At 50.5% G+C, this 18,294-nt stretch overlaps 1 protein-coding gene across 6 annotated transcripts; it reads left to right on the forward strand.

The window, feature by feature from the left end:
* Positions 1-1,094: 1,094 nt before the first annotated feature.
* Positions 1,095-12,340, forward strand: LOC148128467 (ATP-dependent chromatin remodeler CHD1-like). 6 transcript variants are annotated; one of them, XR_015746381.1, is made up of 5 exons: positions 1,116-3,249; positions 9,296-9,408; positions 9,549-9,926; positions 10,089-10,188; positions 11,537-12,340. XR_015746381.1 is itself a non-coding variant. In XM_087949043.1 (4 exons), exons 1-4 carry the CDS (start codon positions 8,123-8,125, stop codon positions 11,723-11,725), a joined length of 468 nt encoding a protein of 155 aa, XP_087805169.1. In that variant the 5' UTR covers positions 6,695-8,122; the 3' UTR covers positions 11,726-12,340. The 6 variants fall into 6 exon arrangements, 1 of the variants encoding a protein (XP_087805169.1); XM_087949043.1 differs by lacking the exons at positions 1,116-3,249; positions 9,549-9,926 and adding an exon at positions 6,695-8,185 and having other exon boundaries at positions 11,534-12,340; XR_015746382.1 differs by lacking the exons at positions 10,089-10,188; positions 11,537-12,340 and having other exon boundaries at positions 1,095-1,743; positions 9,549-10,088.
* Positions 12,341-18,294: the final 5,954 nt, after the last annotated feature.

Genomic DNA, 18,294 nt, shown 5'->3' on the forward strand with positions numbered 1-18,294 from the left:
CCTCCCCAGGAAGGGGTCCCGCCAGAGGGCAGGCTGGAGCGGGGCGGGGGCTCGCAAGGAGGGGGGTTCCTATCCCCTCCGAGCCCCAATCGCAGCCGGTGCAGGAGTTTCTTTCCTTTTAGGCTTCTTTCCCACTTGATGCCAGGAACGTTTGGATGCTCTTTGGGAGCCCCGGGAAGGAATCTCGCCTTTAGGGGTCTCCCCACAAATGCCAAGCAAAGGGGGGGGAGTGGCCACTGTCCTCTCCTCCCCTCCCCAGACAATCCAGGACTTCCCTGCAGGGGAGCAGCTGATGGCAGCATTGCTGGGGGTCCCATGCACAGACTGGGAGGGGGGCGTTTTGGGAGTGTGGGATACCAGCCTCCCCCCATTCTGTGTGTGTGTGTGTGTGTGTGTGTGTCCATCTGCCTGCCTGGCCCTTTCCGGCCCTTCAGCTGGACTGTGAGGCTGGTGGGTGAGTCCAGTCCGAGACTCAGCCTGGATCCCCCTCCCCTCCGCAGGTGGGAGGCCCAGAGGGTGGGAGAGGGCTGGGAAGGGCCGTTTCTGCCCAGCTCCAAGGCCGGGAACCCTGGCAAGGCCCCCTCCACCCCCGGGGCCATGTGAGGGAGGCTTCCGTGGCCCTGAAGAGCCAGCCTGGAGGGGCCGGATCCCAGGCACTTGGGACGCCCCTCTCAGCCAGGGACCCCGGAAGGAGGAGGAGGAGGAGAGCCGGAGCTGCCCAAAGGGACGGAGCAGATGGGCAGAGGCCCAAGAATGTGGACCCTTTCCGGCCAAGAGAAAGGAGGGAAACCCCCCTTTGCAAAGCAGAGGAAGAACCAGCCCAGCCAGGACTGACTTTGGTGGAAGGCGGCTTATCTGGGGGGGGGGGGGGAGAGGGGCAGCTGCATCCCCAAAACTCCCTTTAATCTGGAGGTGTTTTTCCCCTAAAGAGATCCCAGATGACTGCGATCGGCTGGAGAGAGGAAAGGATCCCCTGGACCCAGGGAGCTTCTCCCTGTCTGGAGGGGGCTGAAGGGGGCTCCCTGCTCTCCCCACAGACACCATGCCAGCCCCAGGAGGGAAAGGGGGTTGCAGCAGAGCAGCAGGGAGGGGAAGCCCCCCCGTCCTTCTGGGAAAGGGGCCTGGGGGGACTCTGGCCCAGCCTCAGGACAAGCAGCCCCCAGGAAGGAGGAAGCGCCAGTCTGGGGCTCCCCAGCCCCCCACTTCAGGGAGGGGGCTGCCAGGAGGGACCCTGGGAAACGGGGCTGCCTCCCCCACCCTCTGCGGCCGGAGCAGGAAGGTCCCCCGAGGTTCAGGTGGGGGGCTGGGGGTCCCACTTGGATCCCTTCCCGGCCCCCTGTCCCTGGAGACGGGAGCTGGGTTTGGGGGGTGGAGGGGAGGCCTTTGCCCGGCTGAAGAAGGAGGCTCCTTCCTGGGGAGCAGAGCTGCTCAGGCCCCCCGCCTGTCCCAGGCCTCCCTGCCCGCCTCTCCTGGGGCCAAGACCGGATGGAGCAAAGGCCTCCCTTCCCCTTTGCTTGGCCCAGATCCCTTCCCTCCTCCCGGTTCAGGGCTGGCAAAAGGGCCGCAGGGGGAGAGGATCCAGCCCTTCCACCCCCCTTCCTTGGCTCCCAGGCCGGAGGAGGCTGGAATGGAGGGGATCCCCAGGCAAGAGGGACCCTGCACAGCCCCCAACAGCCACACTCCGTGTGTGTGTGTGTGTGTGTGTCTCTCTCTCTGGGGGATCCAAGTGGGGACCCAGCCCAGGTAAGGAAGGCGGCAAAGTCCCAGGAGGCCCCACCTGCCTCGCTTCGTCACAGTCGCACTCTGGGCCTTTGGTCGCCATTGTGGGTCTTTGTGTTCAATGTGGCTGCCCCATTTGGGAAGGAGGCCTCCAAATGAGCCTCTAGAGGGTCCTCAACTTACGACCATAACGGAGCCCCCCACCCAAAGTGCTGCGACTCCCCCCCAGCGCCTGGACAAGGACCCTGGTCTCTCCTCCTGGGCCTCCATTGTCCCCCCAAGAGAGAGGAGCCAAGTGGGGGGGCTCCCAGGAACAAAGTCCCCCCTTGTGGAGGGGCAGGAACCAGGATGGAGGGCCCGGCTAAGGGAGGGGGAGCTTCCCAGGAGCAGGAGGGGCTTCTGGGGGGCAGGAAAGGCCCCTCCAGGCCGCCCTTCTCTCCCCTCTGCAGGGAAGGGAAAAAGGGACAGTGGTTGAGTTTAATGTCATTGTACCTTGTACAACGAAATCTTCAGTGCACATCATGACCATGAAAATAAACACAAACATCCTTCACCCTCCACACACTGAACCGAAACCCCACCCATGACACCACACCAACACCGCACTATACAGCAGAATTCAACAGAGCTCCTGCCCTGGGATAGAAGCTGTTTTTCAGCCTATTTGTCCTCGTTTTTATTATTCTGCACCATCTGCCAGATGGTCATAGTTCAAAAAAAGGGTTCCAGGATGAGATGGATCTTTGAGAATATTTTGAGCTTTCTTAAGGCAGTGGGAGCTGTAAAGCTCTTCCAAAGAGGGGAGAGGGCAACCCACGATCTTCTGGGCAATGACCTTCACCCTCTGGAGTGCTTTCCTATCTGCCCCTGTGCAATTGGCAAACCCTACAGAGGTGCAATAAGTTAAAATGCTCTCTATGGTGCAGCGGTAGAAGGTCACCAGCAGTTTTCCATTCAGTGGTTGTTTCCTGAGAAGCCTCAGGTAGTATAATCTCTGCTGGGCCCTTTTGACCAGGGCTGCAATGTGAGCATCCAGGTCAGGTCCTCTTTTAGGGTAACGGCCAGAAACTTACAACTGGCCACTTGCTCCCCTCGGTCTCCATTGATAAGCAAGGGCTGGAGGTCTGATCTGTTCCTTCTATAGTCCACTATAAGCTCCTTGGTCTTATTGGTGTTGAGGACCAAGTTATTGTCTCCACACCACGAAAGCAACTGGCCTGTACTGTCCAGACAGTATATAGTTAATTGGTAATTGGGAGCTGTCCCCTTAAGGGAATGTCTCATGGGAAATGTAGTTAATGCATCATGGGAAATGTAGTTCATGTCATGTGGTCACATCTGTAATCCTGATTGGTCACTGAATTGACCCTTGGTTGGGTTGGGGGAGTTGCCTTTCCTCTTGCTTGGACCCCAGCAACGTGCTGGAGTCTCACCCTTTGCTCTATCATTATGGGATGAAGATCACTATACTTTCACACTATGAAGTCAGCTATGCAAAGATTTGGACATTAGATGAATCTCGACATAACTGTGAGTTATACCTTAAGAATGCCTTGTGATGCAATAAAGAAACTTTGTATGGAAGCCTTTGTAGAGTTTGCCTGACTGTCTTTATATTCAGCCAGCAATTGAAAGACAGAACAGGGTCCACCTCATCTCAGTAGGCAGACTCATCCCCCCCCCATGAGCCCCACCACCACCCAGTTCCTCAGATTTCCCCCCCCCTGAGCCCCATCTTTCCTGCCCCTCCCTCCTTCCCCGAGTCTGACGGGAGGGGGGCCCACTTGGGGCCAGAGGGAAAGCGGCTCCTCTGCTGACCGACAGGCCCAGCCAGGATGCCTGGAACGGTCTGGACGGAGGCAGGTGGGAAACCCGCTCAGGGTCCCCCGAGTCCCAGCAGAGGGGAAGAAATGGAGGGAGGGTCAGAGAGACCCCCAAAGGAGGTGGACGGGTCTCTCCCCCTTGTCTTTCCATGGGAACTCAGACTCCCCTGAGGATTGTTCAAAGTCACCCATGGAGCTTTTCTTTTGAAGGCAGGATTGGAACGGAAGGAAAGGAAATCAATAGGAGGAGGAAAGGAAAAGGAAGAAGCAGAAGAGGAAGATGGGAAGGAAGTGAAGTCAATAGATGAGGAAGGAAGGAGGAAAGGAATAGGAAAAGGAAAGGGGAATAGGAAAAGGAAAGGAAAATGAATAGGAAAAGGAAAGGAAAACAAATAGGAAAAGGAAAGGAAAACGAATAGGAAAGGAAAGGAAAACGAATAGGAAAGGAAAGGAAAACGAATAGGAAGGAAAGGAAAAGAATAGGAAAAGGAAAGGAAAACGAATAGGAAAGGAAAGGAAAAGAATAGGAAAGGGAAAAAAGGAAAAGGAAAGGAAAGAATAGGAAAAAAGGAAAGGAAAACGAATAGGAAAGGAAAGAAAACGAATAGGAAAAGGAAGAAAAGAAAGGAAAGGAAAGGAAAACGAATAGAAGGAAAAAGAATAGGAAAGGAAAGGAAAAGAATAGGAAGAATAGGAAAGGAAAGGAAAAAAGGAAAGGAAAACGAATAGGAAAGGGAAAGGAAAAGGAAAGAAAGAATAGGAAAAGGAAAGGAAAAGAATAGGAAGGAAAGGAAAAGAATAGGAAAGGAAAGAAAACGAATAGGAAAGGAAAGGAAAACGAATAGGAAAGGAAAGGAAAAATGAATAGGGAAGGAAAGGAAAACGAATAGGGAAGGAAAGGAAAACGAATAGGAAAGGAAAGGAAAACGAATAGGGAAAGGAAAGGAAAACGAAAGGAAAAGGAAAGGAAAGGAAAGGAAAGGAAAATGAATAGGAAAGGAAAGGAAAATGAATAGAAGGAAAGGGAAAGGAAGGGAAGGAAGGAAAGGGAAGGATAGGGAAGGGAAGGAAAAGAACGAAAAGAAAGGAAATAAATAGGAGGAGGAAAGGAAAAGGAAGAAGCAGAAAAAGAAGATGGGAAGGAACTGAAGTCAATAGATGAAGGGAAGGGAAAGGGAAGGGAAGGAAAAGGAATAGGGAAGGGAAGGGAAGGAAAGGAAAAAATAGGAGGAGGAAAGGAAAAGGAAGAAGCAGAAGAGGAAGATGGGAAGGAACTGAAGTCAATAGATAAGGAAGGAAGCAGGAAAGGAATAGGAAAAGGAAAGGAAAACGAATAGGAAAGGGAAAGAAGGGAAGGGAAGGAGGATCCCAGAAGGAACCAGCATGGTTGCACAAAGACCCCGATAACCTGAAAGAAGACAAGAGAGACAAATATCAAAAGCAGAAAGACCCCCATTTTTAGGGAAACCAGGAAATCGGAGGCTCCGAATGAATGAAGCCAAATGCTGAAAGGAGGAAAAAGAGATTTCTTTCCAAAGGAAGGGGGGAGACAGAGGGGCTGGGGGCAGCAGGGACGGTCGGGGTGCCCTGGATCTCCCCGGGGGAGAAGCGCTGGGGGCGGCAGAGCAGTGGGGGGGAGCCTCCCTGGGGGGGGGAGGGGAGCCCACCCTCTCTTGGGAGGAGGGGGTCAAGTGTCACCCCCTCCCCCACCCGCTTCCCTGCCAAGAGCTCCCAACTGCCCCCCAAATGCTCTGAAAGGACCCCCGGCCTTCTCTGCCCCCCAGTCTCTCCTCCGGGGCGGCGGGGCTGAGCAGCCAGGAGGGGCAGCCGAGGGACCCTCCGCTCCTGCCTTTCGCCCTGGCTGTGGGGCTGAGGGGCCCCGTGGCTGCCCCCTCCTCCCCCCCAGAGTCGGGCCCTTCTTCCTCCCGCCAACCCCAGGCGGCAACCCCGGAGGAGGCGAGGGAGCCTCGGGGGCGGAGAGAGAGGAGAGAAGCCACTCCGGGGGGAGAAACCTGCCTTGCGTTGGGGTTCAGGTGGGACGCGGATCCCTCCCCGTCGGATCCCTCCCCGTCCGACCTCCGTGGGCTCCAGTCACCCGGACAGCCCCGGAAACCGGCCCGCCTGAGCGACAGGAGGACCCCCCACCCCACGAGGCCTCCGTTTCCAGGTCTGCGAGGCCATCCAGACGATCCCCCAGGGCCCGGAGGCTGCGAGGGTCTGGCGGGAGAGGAAGCCGCTGCCCACCGCTTGGAAGGCCGGGGACAGGACGGGGCCGGGATACCTGCAGGAGCCTCCCCCCTCCTCTCCGAGGGACCCTCCCTGCCCACCCCACTGAACCCAGAGGGGGGGCTGCCTCCAGGACCGCCATCCGGGGAGATCGCCTGGCGCCCCTTTTCCAGAGCAGCCCCGCCGCTGAGGAAGAGGCTCCCCCGGGGGATTCAGCAGCCCTCCCGCCCCTCCCCCTATTATTTAGGGAATTGTGTTTGCGGCTTTTTGTGCTTTTTCCACATAGCAAAACATTTACTATGGAATCCATTATAAGACATGCTGGTGGCTATTGACTTGCATGGATTTTTAAAATTATTTTATTCCTGTATCGTACATCAGGTTCCATTTCTACAGCGACAGTGCACTGTCTGTGTCGGGTCTTTTTTTAAAATATCCATCATATTTTACGCCCCGATTATGACCGTTATTCTCCTCATGGGACAATGGAGCCTCCTTGGAAGAGACTAAGATGGGGCGCCGTCATGATAACTGTCGTTCTCCTCGTTCTACCACAGACCCGAAAGGAACAAGGAGCGCTGTGATTGGATGAGACGCTCAAAAGAAAAGGCGCCTTTGACCCAGACAGGAGCTGAGAAAGAGCGTGCGGGGGGGGGGGCTGAGAGCTCTGGCTCCCCTCAGAGAGGAGCGGCGAGGGGTCTGTGGGAGGGGGGAGGGACGAGGATTTTGGGGTCCCTGGAGGGGGTGGCTGGTCCGGGCCAAGGAAGCGGGGGGGAGGAGAAGGGGAGAGGCGGGCTGTCTGTCTGGGAGGGCGGGAAGGGGGGGGCAGGGGGCAGAGCATTTGGGGGAGGGGTCTGGGCAGGGGGCCGTGTGGGGGGGGAAGGAGAGCGCTTGGGGAGCAGGGGGCCTTGAAGAAAGGGCGGGAATGAGAGGGAACCTGGCAGCACCGGGCGGGGGGGGGGGGGCAAAGCGCCGCTGAAAGGCCAGAGAGGAGCCGCCGGAGGGAGCGGGCCAAAGGGGCGCTGTTCTCTTCGACGGCTCGGCTGGCAGTGCGCCTGGAGCCCCCCCTCCCGCCTTCTCCAAATCCCCCCCTTTCCCTTCGCGCTGCCCGACGGTGCCAGAAGTCCGCCAGCTCCGAGGCCTCTGCCGCCCCCTACTGGAGTCCCGCTGGAGTGCTGCCTCACCCTTCCCACAGGGGGCGCTCTTCCTCCCGGTCTTCCAAGGGGGATCCGGGGTTGCCGGGAAGGGAGAGCGGGAGAGGGAGGGAGGGAGAGACCGAGAAAAAAAGAAAATAGATTGAGCAACCTGTGAGTTAGCCAAGTCTTGGTGCAGGGCTTTAACTCCTCACAAAAGGGAAGAAGGGAGACCAGCATTTTCCAAAGTTGGAAGTTGAAGATGAAGGGACTTTAATTCCCAGAATTCCCTGCCCAGCATGAGGAAGTCCATGCACTGTTGGGAGGGGAACTCTGGGGGTTGAAGTCCATTCCTCCTCAAGTTTGAAAAACTCGGATGCAGACCAGCCCCTCTCCACGTCCTGCCTCCATTTTGGGGAACAACAAAGACCCCTGAAGAGACCCTCAGTCATTGGCTAGCTTGCAGAATGCAGGAACCCTGGTTTCTTATGGCCATCAGAAGTGAAACAACCTCTCCCCCAGGCCCCCTCCCTCCCTGCCCTCACTAGGGAGGGGGCGGAACCCCTGCAGACCCCTGGCACTGCAGGACCCCTGTGTGCCCCCTCCTCACAGCACAGCCCCCTGCCAAACTCTATCCGAATCCAGCCCGTTGGAGGCCGCTTGACCAGCGAGGAAGAAGCCAGGCCCAGAGAGGCCCCTCAGCCTCGCCCAGCTGGGCGGGAAGGTTGCCCGGAAGCCCCCAGGGGAAGCTGCTCAGAAGCGGTTGCCAATGCCTCTTTCCCAGGGCTCCGAGAGAGCGGCTGGTCCAGAGCCTCCTAGCTGGCTTGGCACCCCAGGCAGGACTGGAACTCAGGGCCCCCTGGGATTCAACTACCACCCCACCCGACTGACTCTTGTGAGATCCACACGACCCACTGAACCCGGTCTCTTCCCCAGTGGCTGCATTCACACCTGCACCTTTTAACCGTGATGACCCAAAGGGGCGTGGCCCAAAGGCAACCCAGTCAGATAATCAGTAGGAGTCCCTTTATTAGCTCCAACTTTGCCCCCAATGTCGTGGTTACCTTCTGGGCTGGAGGAAAACTCTCCCAGGAACAGCCTTTGGCTGCAGAGAATCAAGACCAAAACGTGGTCAACAAACACTGTAACTAGAAGTCCAATCAAGGCAAGAGGAGGTCATTAGTTCGGCAGGGCAGGAGAAGGAATTCCAGACTTGAAGGCATGGCAATAACTCAACACGGTTGGGAAGACGCCAGGAACACAGATAAGCAAAGTCAACACAAGGTAAACTCACGTTTGCTCCCAGCAGACACCGCACTCAGCTTGCATCTCTTTTAAACTCTCTTCCCAATGGAGTGAGCCTGTGGTGCCGGTGCCTCGAATGCCCCCTGCCACCTCTTAGCGTCCCCAAGGGGGGCCGTCAGAGGGGCACTAAGAGGCAGCAGAGGGGGCGTTCAAGGTACCGGCCCTGCAGGCTCACCCCATTGACTGTTGCACCACTCCAGAGCCGGTGCCTCGAATGTGGTCGCGGCGGCTTTGCTCTAATTTCCCAATGTGCTGCCGTATTCGAGGTGCCGGTTTCAGAGTAGTGCAACAGTCAATGGGGTGACCTGCGGGCCGGCACCTCAAACACCCCCTGCCATCTCTTAGTGGCAGGAGGATGCTGCAACGGCCATAAGGGTCATAAGTCACTTGGTTCATGCCGCTGTAGCTTCTCATGGTTGTAAGTCGAGGACTGCCTCTTTCATGAAACGATCGGTCCCTCTGGATCGAAACAAAAGCTCCCTTCCTCCACCTGAATGAATTCGCCTCAAGAAAGGTGGGGAACCTCTTGCACCGTCTCCAAGATTTTAGGGCCTCCCCAGACGAGCGTTAAATCCCATCCTGAACTTTGGATCGCTTTCACTTGCTTGGTCTTGCCCAGCCACCTGGGGCCTGAGACCGTGTGGCTCCAGGTGTTTCTCTGGATACACCTCAGGCTCCTTCGCCCTCTCACTTTCTTCCCCTTCTCAGTTAAGGTGGCTGACATGCTGGAAAGCCAAACACGGTCCCTGGCAGGTTCATCTCAACGGAAAAGGACTTTTCCCACAACCAGTTTACCTCTAACACAGGAGAATTGTAGATCTTCTGAGAATGGGATGAAAAGAGAGAGTCTGCTTTGCAAGAGTGGAACCTCCCACTCCAACGTTGTCCTCTCTGTAGCCTGGTGACTTGTCTTGGGAACGGGGAAGACTCCTCTGGCTGCCATTTTGAGAGGGTGCCCACAGCAGATCCCCTCCCCCAGATTCAAATGGGCCCCTAGCCTCAAAAGGTTGCCTCAATCGGGGTCTCCCTTTCCTCGCCTTCCTTCTGATGTGCGACTCACATGGAGCTTTGCTTTTTCTGTCTCCCAAGTGCAAAGAGCTGATGAGCCCAGTGAAGAAGTCCCTGAAGCATCTGGATGAGCCAGAAAAAAAGCCATTAGAGAGGAAGAGCAGCTGGAGCAAAGTCGGAGTTGCCTGCTCAAGGTAGGAGACCACATGGCTGAATGTTTGAAAATCCACCCTGAACAGGAAGTTCTTGAAGAATGGAGACGGTGATTTGCCTGCCCACCAATTCTGCAATCTCCCTCTCTCCCTCCCTCTCTCTCCCCCTCTCTCTTGTCCAGATGTTGCAGTCAGATTTGCGAGTCAGGAGTCTTTTTGAGTTTGGAGGTCTAGGGGAAGAAGAGGCAGAACCTGGGGATGGAGTTAAAAGAGGAATCGCCTAGAATCTCTACATAGCCACAAGCAAACAGTCCAACTCCCCTTGAATACCTGCTGCAATGCCTCAAATGAGATGCCGTCTCCAATTGTTGAATTCCCCTATGTGGAAATATGTTGTTAAATATGAGTGTTAAAAACAAAATCCACATTTTAGTCCAAACCCCTAGAAAACCACAATACCGGCATTTGCAGTAGTCAAGAAAAGTAGCAGACTGGTCATGCCATGCTTGCATCAAACTCTGCAGACTTTATCTTGGGAGTCTTCATCACTCAAGTTTGAAGTAAGACATTTTTGTGTAAGAGGGAACTTTTGGGCCCCAGAAGAAAGCATCTCTCCATCACTGCTTCTTTGGGGCATCTCTTTCCTCCGGCATGAAAAGTCTGGGCTTCTGGCCCAGCTCCTAAAAAAGAGAAAATTACAATAGCTGTTCACCTCCTTTCAGGAATCTATGGGTATTTGCCTCCAAGTTTACTGAATTTAACACCAAGAAAGTACATAAGTTGTACAAGATGACTAGCAAAAAGCAAGCCCGGGATCAGAAGGTAAGAACAGAGGGTGTGTGTGTGTGTGTGTGTGTGTGTTGTGTGTTGTGTGGTAGAATGAAAGGGATACAAATATAAATAAAGAGAAGGAAGGAAAGGGAACATTTTGTGCAAAAGAAAACCTCAGGAACGAGAGGAATTCTGGTTGAGACTTTTAGGTGGGACTGTGCTCTTTCTTTCTTTCTTTCTTTCTTTCTTTCTTTCTTTCTTTCTTTCTTTCTTTCTTTCTTTCTTTCTTTCTTTCTTTCTTTCTTTCTTTCTTTCTTTCTTTCTTTCTTTCTTTCTTTCTTTCTTTCTTTCCTTTTTGCTCCTGGCTCTGCCATTGCTGTGTTAAGAGCCAGGCGTTGGGTTGTAGAAGAGAGGAGGAGAAATCCTATCTTTAGGAGAGGGAAGACTGTACATGCTCAGGGGACACAGGTTGGGGATCAAAGCCGTGGAGTCTTCTGGACACTCCTTGATGGGATTGGAATTCTCGGTGAGTCTCCAGCTCCTTTTGCTGGACTTGGCCCTTTATTAACCAATCAGAATAGAGCTGGAAGGGGCCTTGGAGGTCTTCTAGTCCAACCCCCTGCTCAAGCAGGAGACCCTATACTGGAGGTGGGATTCTACCAGTTCGGACCGGTTCTATAGAACTGGTTGTTATGATTCTGCACAGTTCGGAGAGCCGGCAAATCGTGCCCCTGGCTGGCCCCGCCCCTCTCCACCCTCCCCTCCCAGTCAGTCTTTATTGCGCCTGCCCGACATCACTGACTGCGTCCTTCCCCACCCAGTCACTCCTGAAGGAATCTTTTCAGGTTCTTTTTCCCTTCCCGATGATCAGCTGTGCCGGGATCCCCCTCGCTGTCTTACTGCTTTGCCCAGGACGCTTCCCTGAGGCCCAGGAGGCAAAAGGGGGTGTGGGATGTGTATGTATGCTGCGCGCCCCACCCTGTGCTCCGTTTTGTGCCTTCTTGGGCCCCAGGGAAGACTTCTGGGAGCAAAAACACCCCCAGGAGGCTTCCCTGAGGTCCAGGAGGCCCAAAAACAAGGGGGTGCTGCAAAAAGAAGAAGCCACGCCCACCCAGCCACACCCACAGAACTGGTTGTTAAAACAATTGAATCCCACCCCTGCCCTATACCATGTCAGACAAGTGGCTGTCCAATCCCCATTGATGGACTTACACCCTCTTCTTCTTCAAGTTGCCTGCTGAATGCAACTGTGGGGGTCCCTGGGGTGCCAAAAGGGGCTGGCCTAGCAAACGTTGATGATGAAGACATTTTGGGCCACAAATGAAGAGGTGGGCGGAAAAAAGCCTGAAAGCTTTCACTTTTCTTTCTGTTTGTTTGTTTTCATCCTTTCCTCTAGAAGAGGCCCTCCAATATTCTCCAGTCATCTCTCTCCTCCCCAGCTCTGGTTAATAAGACCCAAATCATTGTTACTGTTGGCCTTTTGAGTTTTCTGATGATGTTTTCAGAAGAAGAAGGAAGAGGCAATGAGTGGCAAGCAGCTTCGTCCAGAAACTCCTGGGCCCAGCCGAGATATTCTGAGATATTCTGATATCTCCTGTCTCCTCACCCTTCCCAGATGCATGGACACCCACAAGAGAACCACCCACAGCCAAAGAGAAGACATTGCAGCCAAGCAGGTGAGTGGTTATCAGGCCCGGCCCAGATTGGACCTTCAGGAAAGAAAGACTCGTCTCCATTTGCAGTCGAGTTGCATCTAGTAAAAGGTATGCTTTCACTAAAGTCAAGTGGTCACAGCGAAAGCAAAGCTAGATCTGAGGATTCCTGCATAAACTTGGTAATCTTCCCTTTTTTTCTCCCTGGTCATCTACAATCATGTCCCCTGAAGGCCAATCATGCAGATAAGGAAGAAAAGTATTTATTTAAAAATATTTTAGGGAGGAAGCAGGGGAATCCCATCTCTTTGCTCACTCATGCCAGACCAACGCAACACTCTTGTATCATAACAAGCAAACATCTGCATCCAGTGGCTTCACCATTACGTCTCCTTGCTGAATGGGTGTTGCCCACCATGAAACTGGGATGAAAAGGGCAGAGTTGGACCATGAAAATTAAGCAAATGAACTTGGATTGTTCTTGGTATAAACAAGTGATGGATTTTTCCAAGAAGTTCTAGCTTTGTGGTCTTTGGAGCCATCCAAGGAATAAGGCGACAACAGGAAAGACAACAGGCAGCTGAGAAGACAAAAGTTACTCATCTAAAGGAGGATTAGAGAGAGGAAGTAAACATATGTTGGACTTTGACTAGAGATCATTAATTGTGTTAGTTACTATGCTGAACAATAACGAAAAGTCAAGCAGAAACCAAAGTTAACCAATGTTGGAGGATAACTAAAAATGTGTATAAATGCAAGACTAGATTCCAATAAAGTTCATCATGATTCAGTTGATCATGATCAAACACCTCGACTGCCTCATCATTACAACAAGTGGCGCATGAACAGGCACCCTCTTACTTCGTCCGACAAGGATTTGGTGCACCTTCAACCCTTTGCGGTTTCTTCAACCTTTTGTTTTTTGTAAGTATGGGGTCTTCGCTTTCTGAGGAACAAAGGAAGCATGTAGATGAATTAGGCTATTTGTTGAAGAAAAATAATACTCAGGTACCAGAGAAAAATCTCTTAAGGATGATCCAGGAGATTGCAGCTCAGTGCTTATGGTATCCAAAAGAGGGGTCTTTAAAATTAACTGATTGGGAACGTATAGGGAAAACATTGCATACTGAACCTAGAGCAAAAATAGAAGTTTTGCAGGTGTGGCATTTATGTAGGTATGCAATTGAAAAATTTGGTCACAATGAACTTTCTCTTTTAACACCTCCACCTTCACGTTATACTAATGCTGTCATTTGTTCCCCTTCTTCACCTGAATATATGTCTTCCATTCCCTCAGCTTCTGCAGATACAGGGCAAAAGCCTCCTGCCTCTATTGTTCAGTCTTCTTTTCAGAAAATGGTTGAGAAAAAGGATGCCTCTGTCTCAGGAACAGAACTTGCAGAATTACTGTCTGTTTGTCCAGTACAATATCATCCTGGTCAGGGGCCACAGCTTAGACTGCAAGTAGCAGAATGGGAGGGTCTGCCTTATCAGATATTAAGAGAGTTTTTAAAAGGTAGTTACAGACTATGGGATTAGTGGTAATTTTACAAGAGGACTTGTAGAAGGAATAAAAAATGGTTATACAATGATTCCTGAAGATTGGAAGCAAATATTACTTGACTCCTCCAGCAGTCTCTCTCACTCCTCCCCAGCCACAGCTGGTAGCGCTGGGATTGATTTAATCACTCAAGAGGAAATTGAGTTTAAATTTCTTTTGGAAGTTAAAATAGTTCCATCTCAATTTAAAGGTTCTCTTCCTTCAGGATTAGTTGGCTTAATTTTGCCTCATTCTTCTGCACACAAAAAGGGCTGTTTTCTTACATTGAGTCAAAGAAGTGTTATGTCCGTCGCAGAAAGAGACTCGGAGCCAGTGACTTAGTTCAGCTCTTTTATTAGCTCCCGAGATCGGCTTGGTTCCAAAGGAAAAGCGGCGGCTTTTATTCCTTGCCACGGCGACCTGACCAATGGCACCGCTTTGAATCTCCGCGATTAGTTTCCACCAATCGCGGGAGATTTGCGCGAGCCAATCAGTGCGGCTCGCTCGGCCAATCAGCTCGCCGTGCGTCTTGATCAATCACCGGCAGGCGTTTACAAGTATGTAAATGACTGTACAGAACACCCATCCCCTCTTGGTATGGTCCTCACGTGACGTAGTCCTGTAAGTAGGCGGGCTTCGTACTTGTCTACTTGACCTGCACAGGTTAGTTGGTGCTTGGCTCCCGGCTGGTTCGGTCGGGTTCTGTGTCGCTCTCTGCCTCGTCGATGGAACCGTCTGGAAGGGTGAGCCGGGCCTTTCGTCGCAGCTCCCTCCCGGTCTACCCGGGCTGGTTGAGCTGCAGTTGTTGCCGCTCCTGCCTGGTCTTTCTGGACTGGTTGAGCTGGCCTGGCTGCTTCTCCCTGGTGAGGCTTCGAGCTGGCTGCTTGTTGGTGAGTATTCCCAGTTTCTTTCTGGTGTGGGTTGGTTCTTGGGGTCTTCCCTCCCCTCTTGGTTTGTGTTGGGGGGGTCCCCTTTTTTTTCTGGGTTTGTGTCTGTGTCTGTGTGTCGGTTGTGTTTCCCGTGGTTGTTCTTGACCTTAATTGGTCGATGTGTCATTTCCATGCTCGTCCGTCGGTTGTCTGTAGCCGGTACGGCGGGGACCTGTCACTCCAGGTTATGGTTGCTGGTACCCAGAATGGGTCCCGGTAAGGTTCTCGCGTATACGGCGTCGCCTGGTTTAAATGTTCGGTCTTTGCTTGAGGAATTTGGGGTTTTTCTGGGTTGTCGTGGGATGCAGTCTGTCAGTGGGGATCTTAATTTCCTCCCCATTAATAGCTCTGCCGGGCTTTTGTTAGTTGTTGTGTTTGGGGTTATGTGTTGTATAAAAAGCATTTATTCACTTCCGGTTTGTCGGCTTCGCTAGCGGCAGGGATTTGCGATCCTGCGCGATCCCTGCCGCGCTAGCCGTTTTGGTGCCTCGATCCATAGATCTGGAGGCTAAGGTTCTACGAAGAAGCAGCCGAAGATAAGGAGGAGCTGGTGAGGGGTTTGGGGTGTTGCAGACCCCCTTCCCAGCCGGCAAAAAAACCCCTTTCCCAAGACGGTCAGGCGGCGGTCTGTAATGGCCGTCTCAAAGAAGCCGGCAGCTGGGTAAGACTGAGCAGGAGGAAGAGAGGAGAAAGTGGTAAAGAGAAAGTTTTTGTGGCTGACCCAGGATTTTAAGAGGCGTTTAATCCTGAGAACGATGGTTTTCTGAAAAATACTTTGTTTCCAGAGGAGGATCTCAAGCGGCAAAATTGAGTGCTGAAAGGGAAAGTTTACTCTCCTTCCTTATGGAATCAACAAATGGCCATTGAGAAACCTGTTTTTTTATATATATAAAAGGTAAAGACTTGGCTTCTTGTTATAAGTGGGAAGGAAGAGGACAAAATATATATATTAAGATTTTGTTGGAGGAGATGTCTTGAAAATCTTGAGACCAGAAATTAATTGCAACAAGGTTTTAAAATACAGATTGGAGGTTTTTTCCTTTCCCTTTGATACCTTACCAGGAAGAGAAAGTGAGAACTTTGTGTTTTGTTTGGACTGATTAACTCTCTCTGGAATTTTGGGGAATTGCTCTAATTTTTGAAACATTTTGGTTGCTTTAAGAAGAAGAATAAAGAATGGCTGTATCTGCTGATGAACTTAGAGAATATGAAGAAAGAAAGGACGCTGTGAAAAAAGCCTTTCTCTCTCTAGAAATGGCGTTTGTTAATTATCAAATACAACAACAGATGGAGGAAATGGAAGGAGAAGAAGGAGAAGAAGAAGAAGACGCCATCTTCGATGAATTTAAAAATTTAGTTAAGAGAGAAAGGAGAAAGAAAGGAAGGAAAATGAAGGACTTAAGACCTAAAAAATACTTAAGAAAGGAAAAATAAGATGCAAAACCAATTCAATGTTAATGTTACTGAGCAAAAGGAGAAAGGAATACAACAGAGAGGGAAGTTGGAGGTAAAAGGTTAGGTGGGATAAGAAAGGAAGGAAAAGGGAGGGAAAAGCCGCAAGGTATAAAACAAGATGGGAAAAAAGGAATTTTTTTTAGGGATAAAGGGTAATGTATAATTTCTTTAAAAAGAAGATTCTGCAAGGTACATAAGATGGTATGGTAGTATTTGTATTAGAAATAGAAAATTAGAATGTTATAAGAATCTGAAATGTTTAGTAATGATAGATTTTAAAATTTAACAAAAGATTAAAAGGAATGTTTAAAATATTGAGTTTAATTGAAAAGACTAATTTACTGTTGTTTTGATCTTATTATAAACTCATTATTGTAGCATTTGTTTCTTGAAATAGACAATTGGAAGGCTATAAGATTTAAAATTTAGATTTATTATTTAATTATATTATTGTGGACTTACTATTTTTTTTTTCTTTAGAGACTAGTAGGTTGAATGTACTAAGCAGAATCAGATTGGGTATTAGGTGTTATTTTAAATATTAATTTAGGGGAGGATAGAAAGGCATCATACCTTGATCAGGGATTTCAGGGAAATTTTTTTTCTTTACTTGCTGTAGGGAATGAGATAAATGGATAATTTGGAAAGAATGGACAAAAAATACAAATATAATGAATTAAATTAAAATGAATTAAATAAAATAGAAATAAGAAGAGTGAAAAGTGGGGAGAAGTTATATGGAAGATATAGAATGGTAAATAAGATAGGTAATGGCATATAAGATGAGCACGAATTTAATTGAAGTCCATACAAAGAGAGGTAATCTGGGGCCAAACTACTTTCTTAAAAGAAGTTTTATATTTTTGTGTTTTGTGTGTCTATGTTTTCTTTGAGAATTAATAAAACCTCGGAGGAATGTTGGATGAGAATAATGTTAAACAAGACAGAGAGGAATGAAGATGATGGTTATAAACTGGATAAATATAGAAAATTAATAATAATTAATGAAATTGAATAAGAAAAAAGAAATAATGAGAAATTTGTTGAGAGATATCTATATGGTTATATTGAAATGGTGAAAAATAGAATTATGTTGTATAAAATAGTATTCTATCTGACTTGTAAAATTAATAATGGAGAGGTTTGTGTACTTAATGGATAACGATGGTTTGTTTGTCTTTAAAATTAATAAAATTTGTTTCAAAAAAAAAAAGCATTTTATTTATTTTCTCTTGGATTTCCCCGTTTTCTATCTTTTGGATTGTTTTTTTTGTAAATTGAACCATCCGTTCCGCCCTCCCATTCGCCGCCGGATGTGCCGGCGCTGTCAACGCGTGTCGTATCCCCCGTTCCGCTAGGAATTTGTCAAATTCTAGCGAGGTAAATTGGGGCCCGTTGTTGGATACGATGACGTCTGGGAGGCCGTGGGTTGCGAACAGCTTGCTGAGTTCCTTGGTAATGGCCTCCGTGGTGGTAGTTTTCATATTGCTTACTTCCAACCAGTTGGAGTAAGCATCTACCGTAATGAGGAAGGTGTGCCCTTTCGTGGGCCTGGCAAAATCTATGTGAATCCTGGACCATGGTCCCCTGGGGGTTTCCCATTCCAGGATTGGGGCGGCAGGGGGGCTGGGCCTGGTTTCCTGGCATCGGTTGCATGCTGCCACCCAAGCCTCGATTCATTTGTCTATCCCTGGCCACCAGGCGTAACTTCTGGCCAAGGCTTTAGTCCTAACGATACCTGGGTGCCCCTCATGGAACAATTCCAATACCTTTCCCTGTAATTTTTCCGGAATAACAACCCTATCCCCCCAAAGTAAACAACCTTTTTGTAATGACAGTTCTGTTTGCCGGTTCCGGAATGTCCTGAATGTTTCGTCGTCGTCCTTTTCGGGCCACCCCTTCTCTACCCAAGGTAACACTCGCGCCAGACGTTTGTCTTTATTAGTTTCGCGGGCAATGTCTGACGCGGTTACGGATAGATCGGGCAGAGTCTCTATGCTAAGGGTGGCCGTCGTGGGTGCTGGGTCGGTGTCCAAGTCAGGTAGCGGCGTGCGGCTCAGGGCGTCTGCATGGGTGATTGTCTTACCGGGTCGGTGTGTGAGCCGGTAGCTGTAGGCGGCAAGGAATTCAGACCACCTTGTCATTCTTGGAGATAGAATGTTCGGGATGGCCCTGTTTCCTGCCAGGATTCCCAGCAGCGGCTTGTGGTCGGTGACGATGGTGAACGTCCGGCCGTAGATGTATTTGTGGAACCTTTTGATGGCAGCAACGATAGCCAGGGCCTCCTTGTCCAGCTGACTGTAGTTTCTTTCCGGTTTGGTGAGGGTCCTTGAAAAAAGGCGATGGGTGCTTCTTTTCCGTCGGAGAGAGTGTGGCTGAGGACGGCGCCGATGCCGAAGGGTGATGCGTCGCATGTGACTGTTAGCGGTAGGGTCTTGTATTGGATGAGGACGGCATCCGAGGTGAGTAGGTCCTTGGTTTTGTTGAAGGCGGCTTCCTCGCATTTCCCCCAAGTCCACGGGGTTGCCTTGTCCAAAAGTCTATGCAAGGGCTCCGCTGCGGTCGCCTTCTGGGGCAGGAA

The sequence above is a fragment of the Notechis scutatus genome, unplaced genomic scaffold, assembly GCF_049901735.1.
Source record: "Notechis scutatus isolate UNSWTSFEM ecotype Mainland unplaced genomic scaffold, rNotScu1.2 NSCUSCF57, whole genome shotgun sequence".
Taxonomy (NCBI): domain Eukaryota; kingdom Metazoa; phylum Chordata; class Lepidosauria; order Squamata; family Elapidae; genus Notechis; species Notechis scutatus.

Coding starts and splice junctions, on each gene's coding strand:
- LOC148128467 (XM_087949043.1), top strand. CDS start 8,123: ATGGCAATAACTCAACACGGTTGGGAAGACGCCAGGAACACAGATAAG. Junction 8,186..9,295: donor ATAAGCAAAGTCAACACAAG/GTAAACTCACGT, acceptor CTGTCTCCCAAG/TGCAAAGAGCTGATGAGCCC. Junction 10,189..11,533: donor AGCAAGCCCGGGATCAGAAG/GTAAGAACAGAG, acceptor CCTTTCCTCTAG/AAGAGGCCCTCCAATATTCT.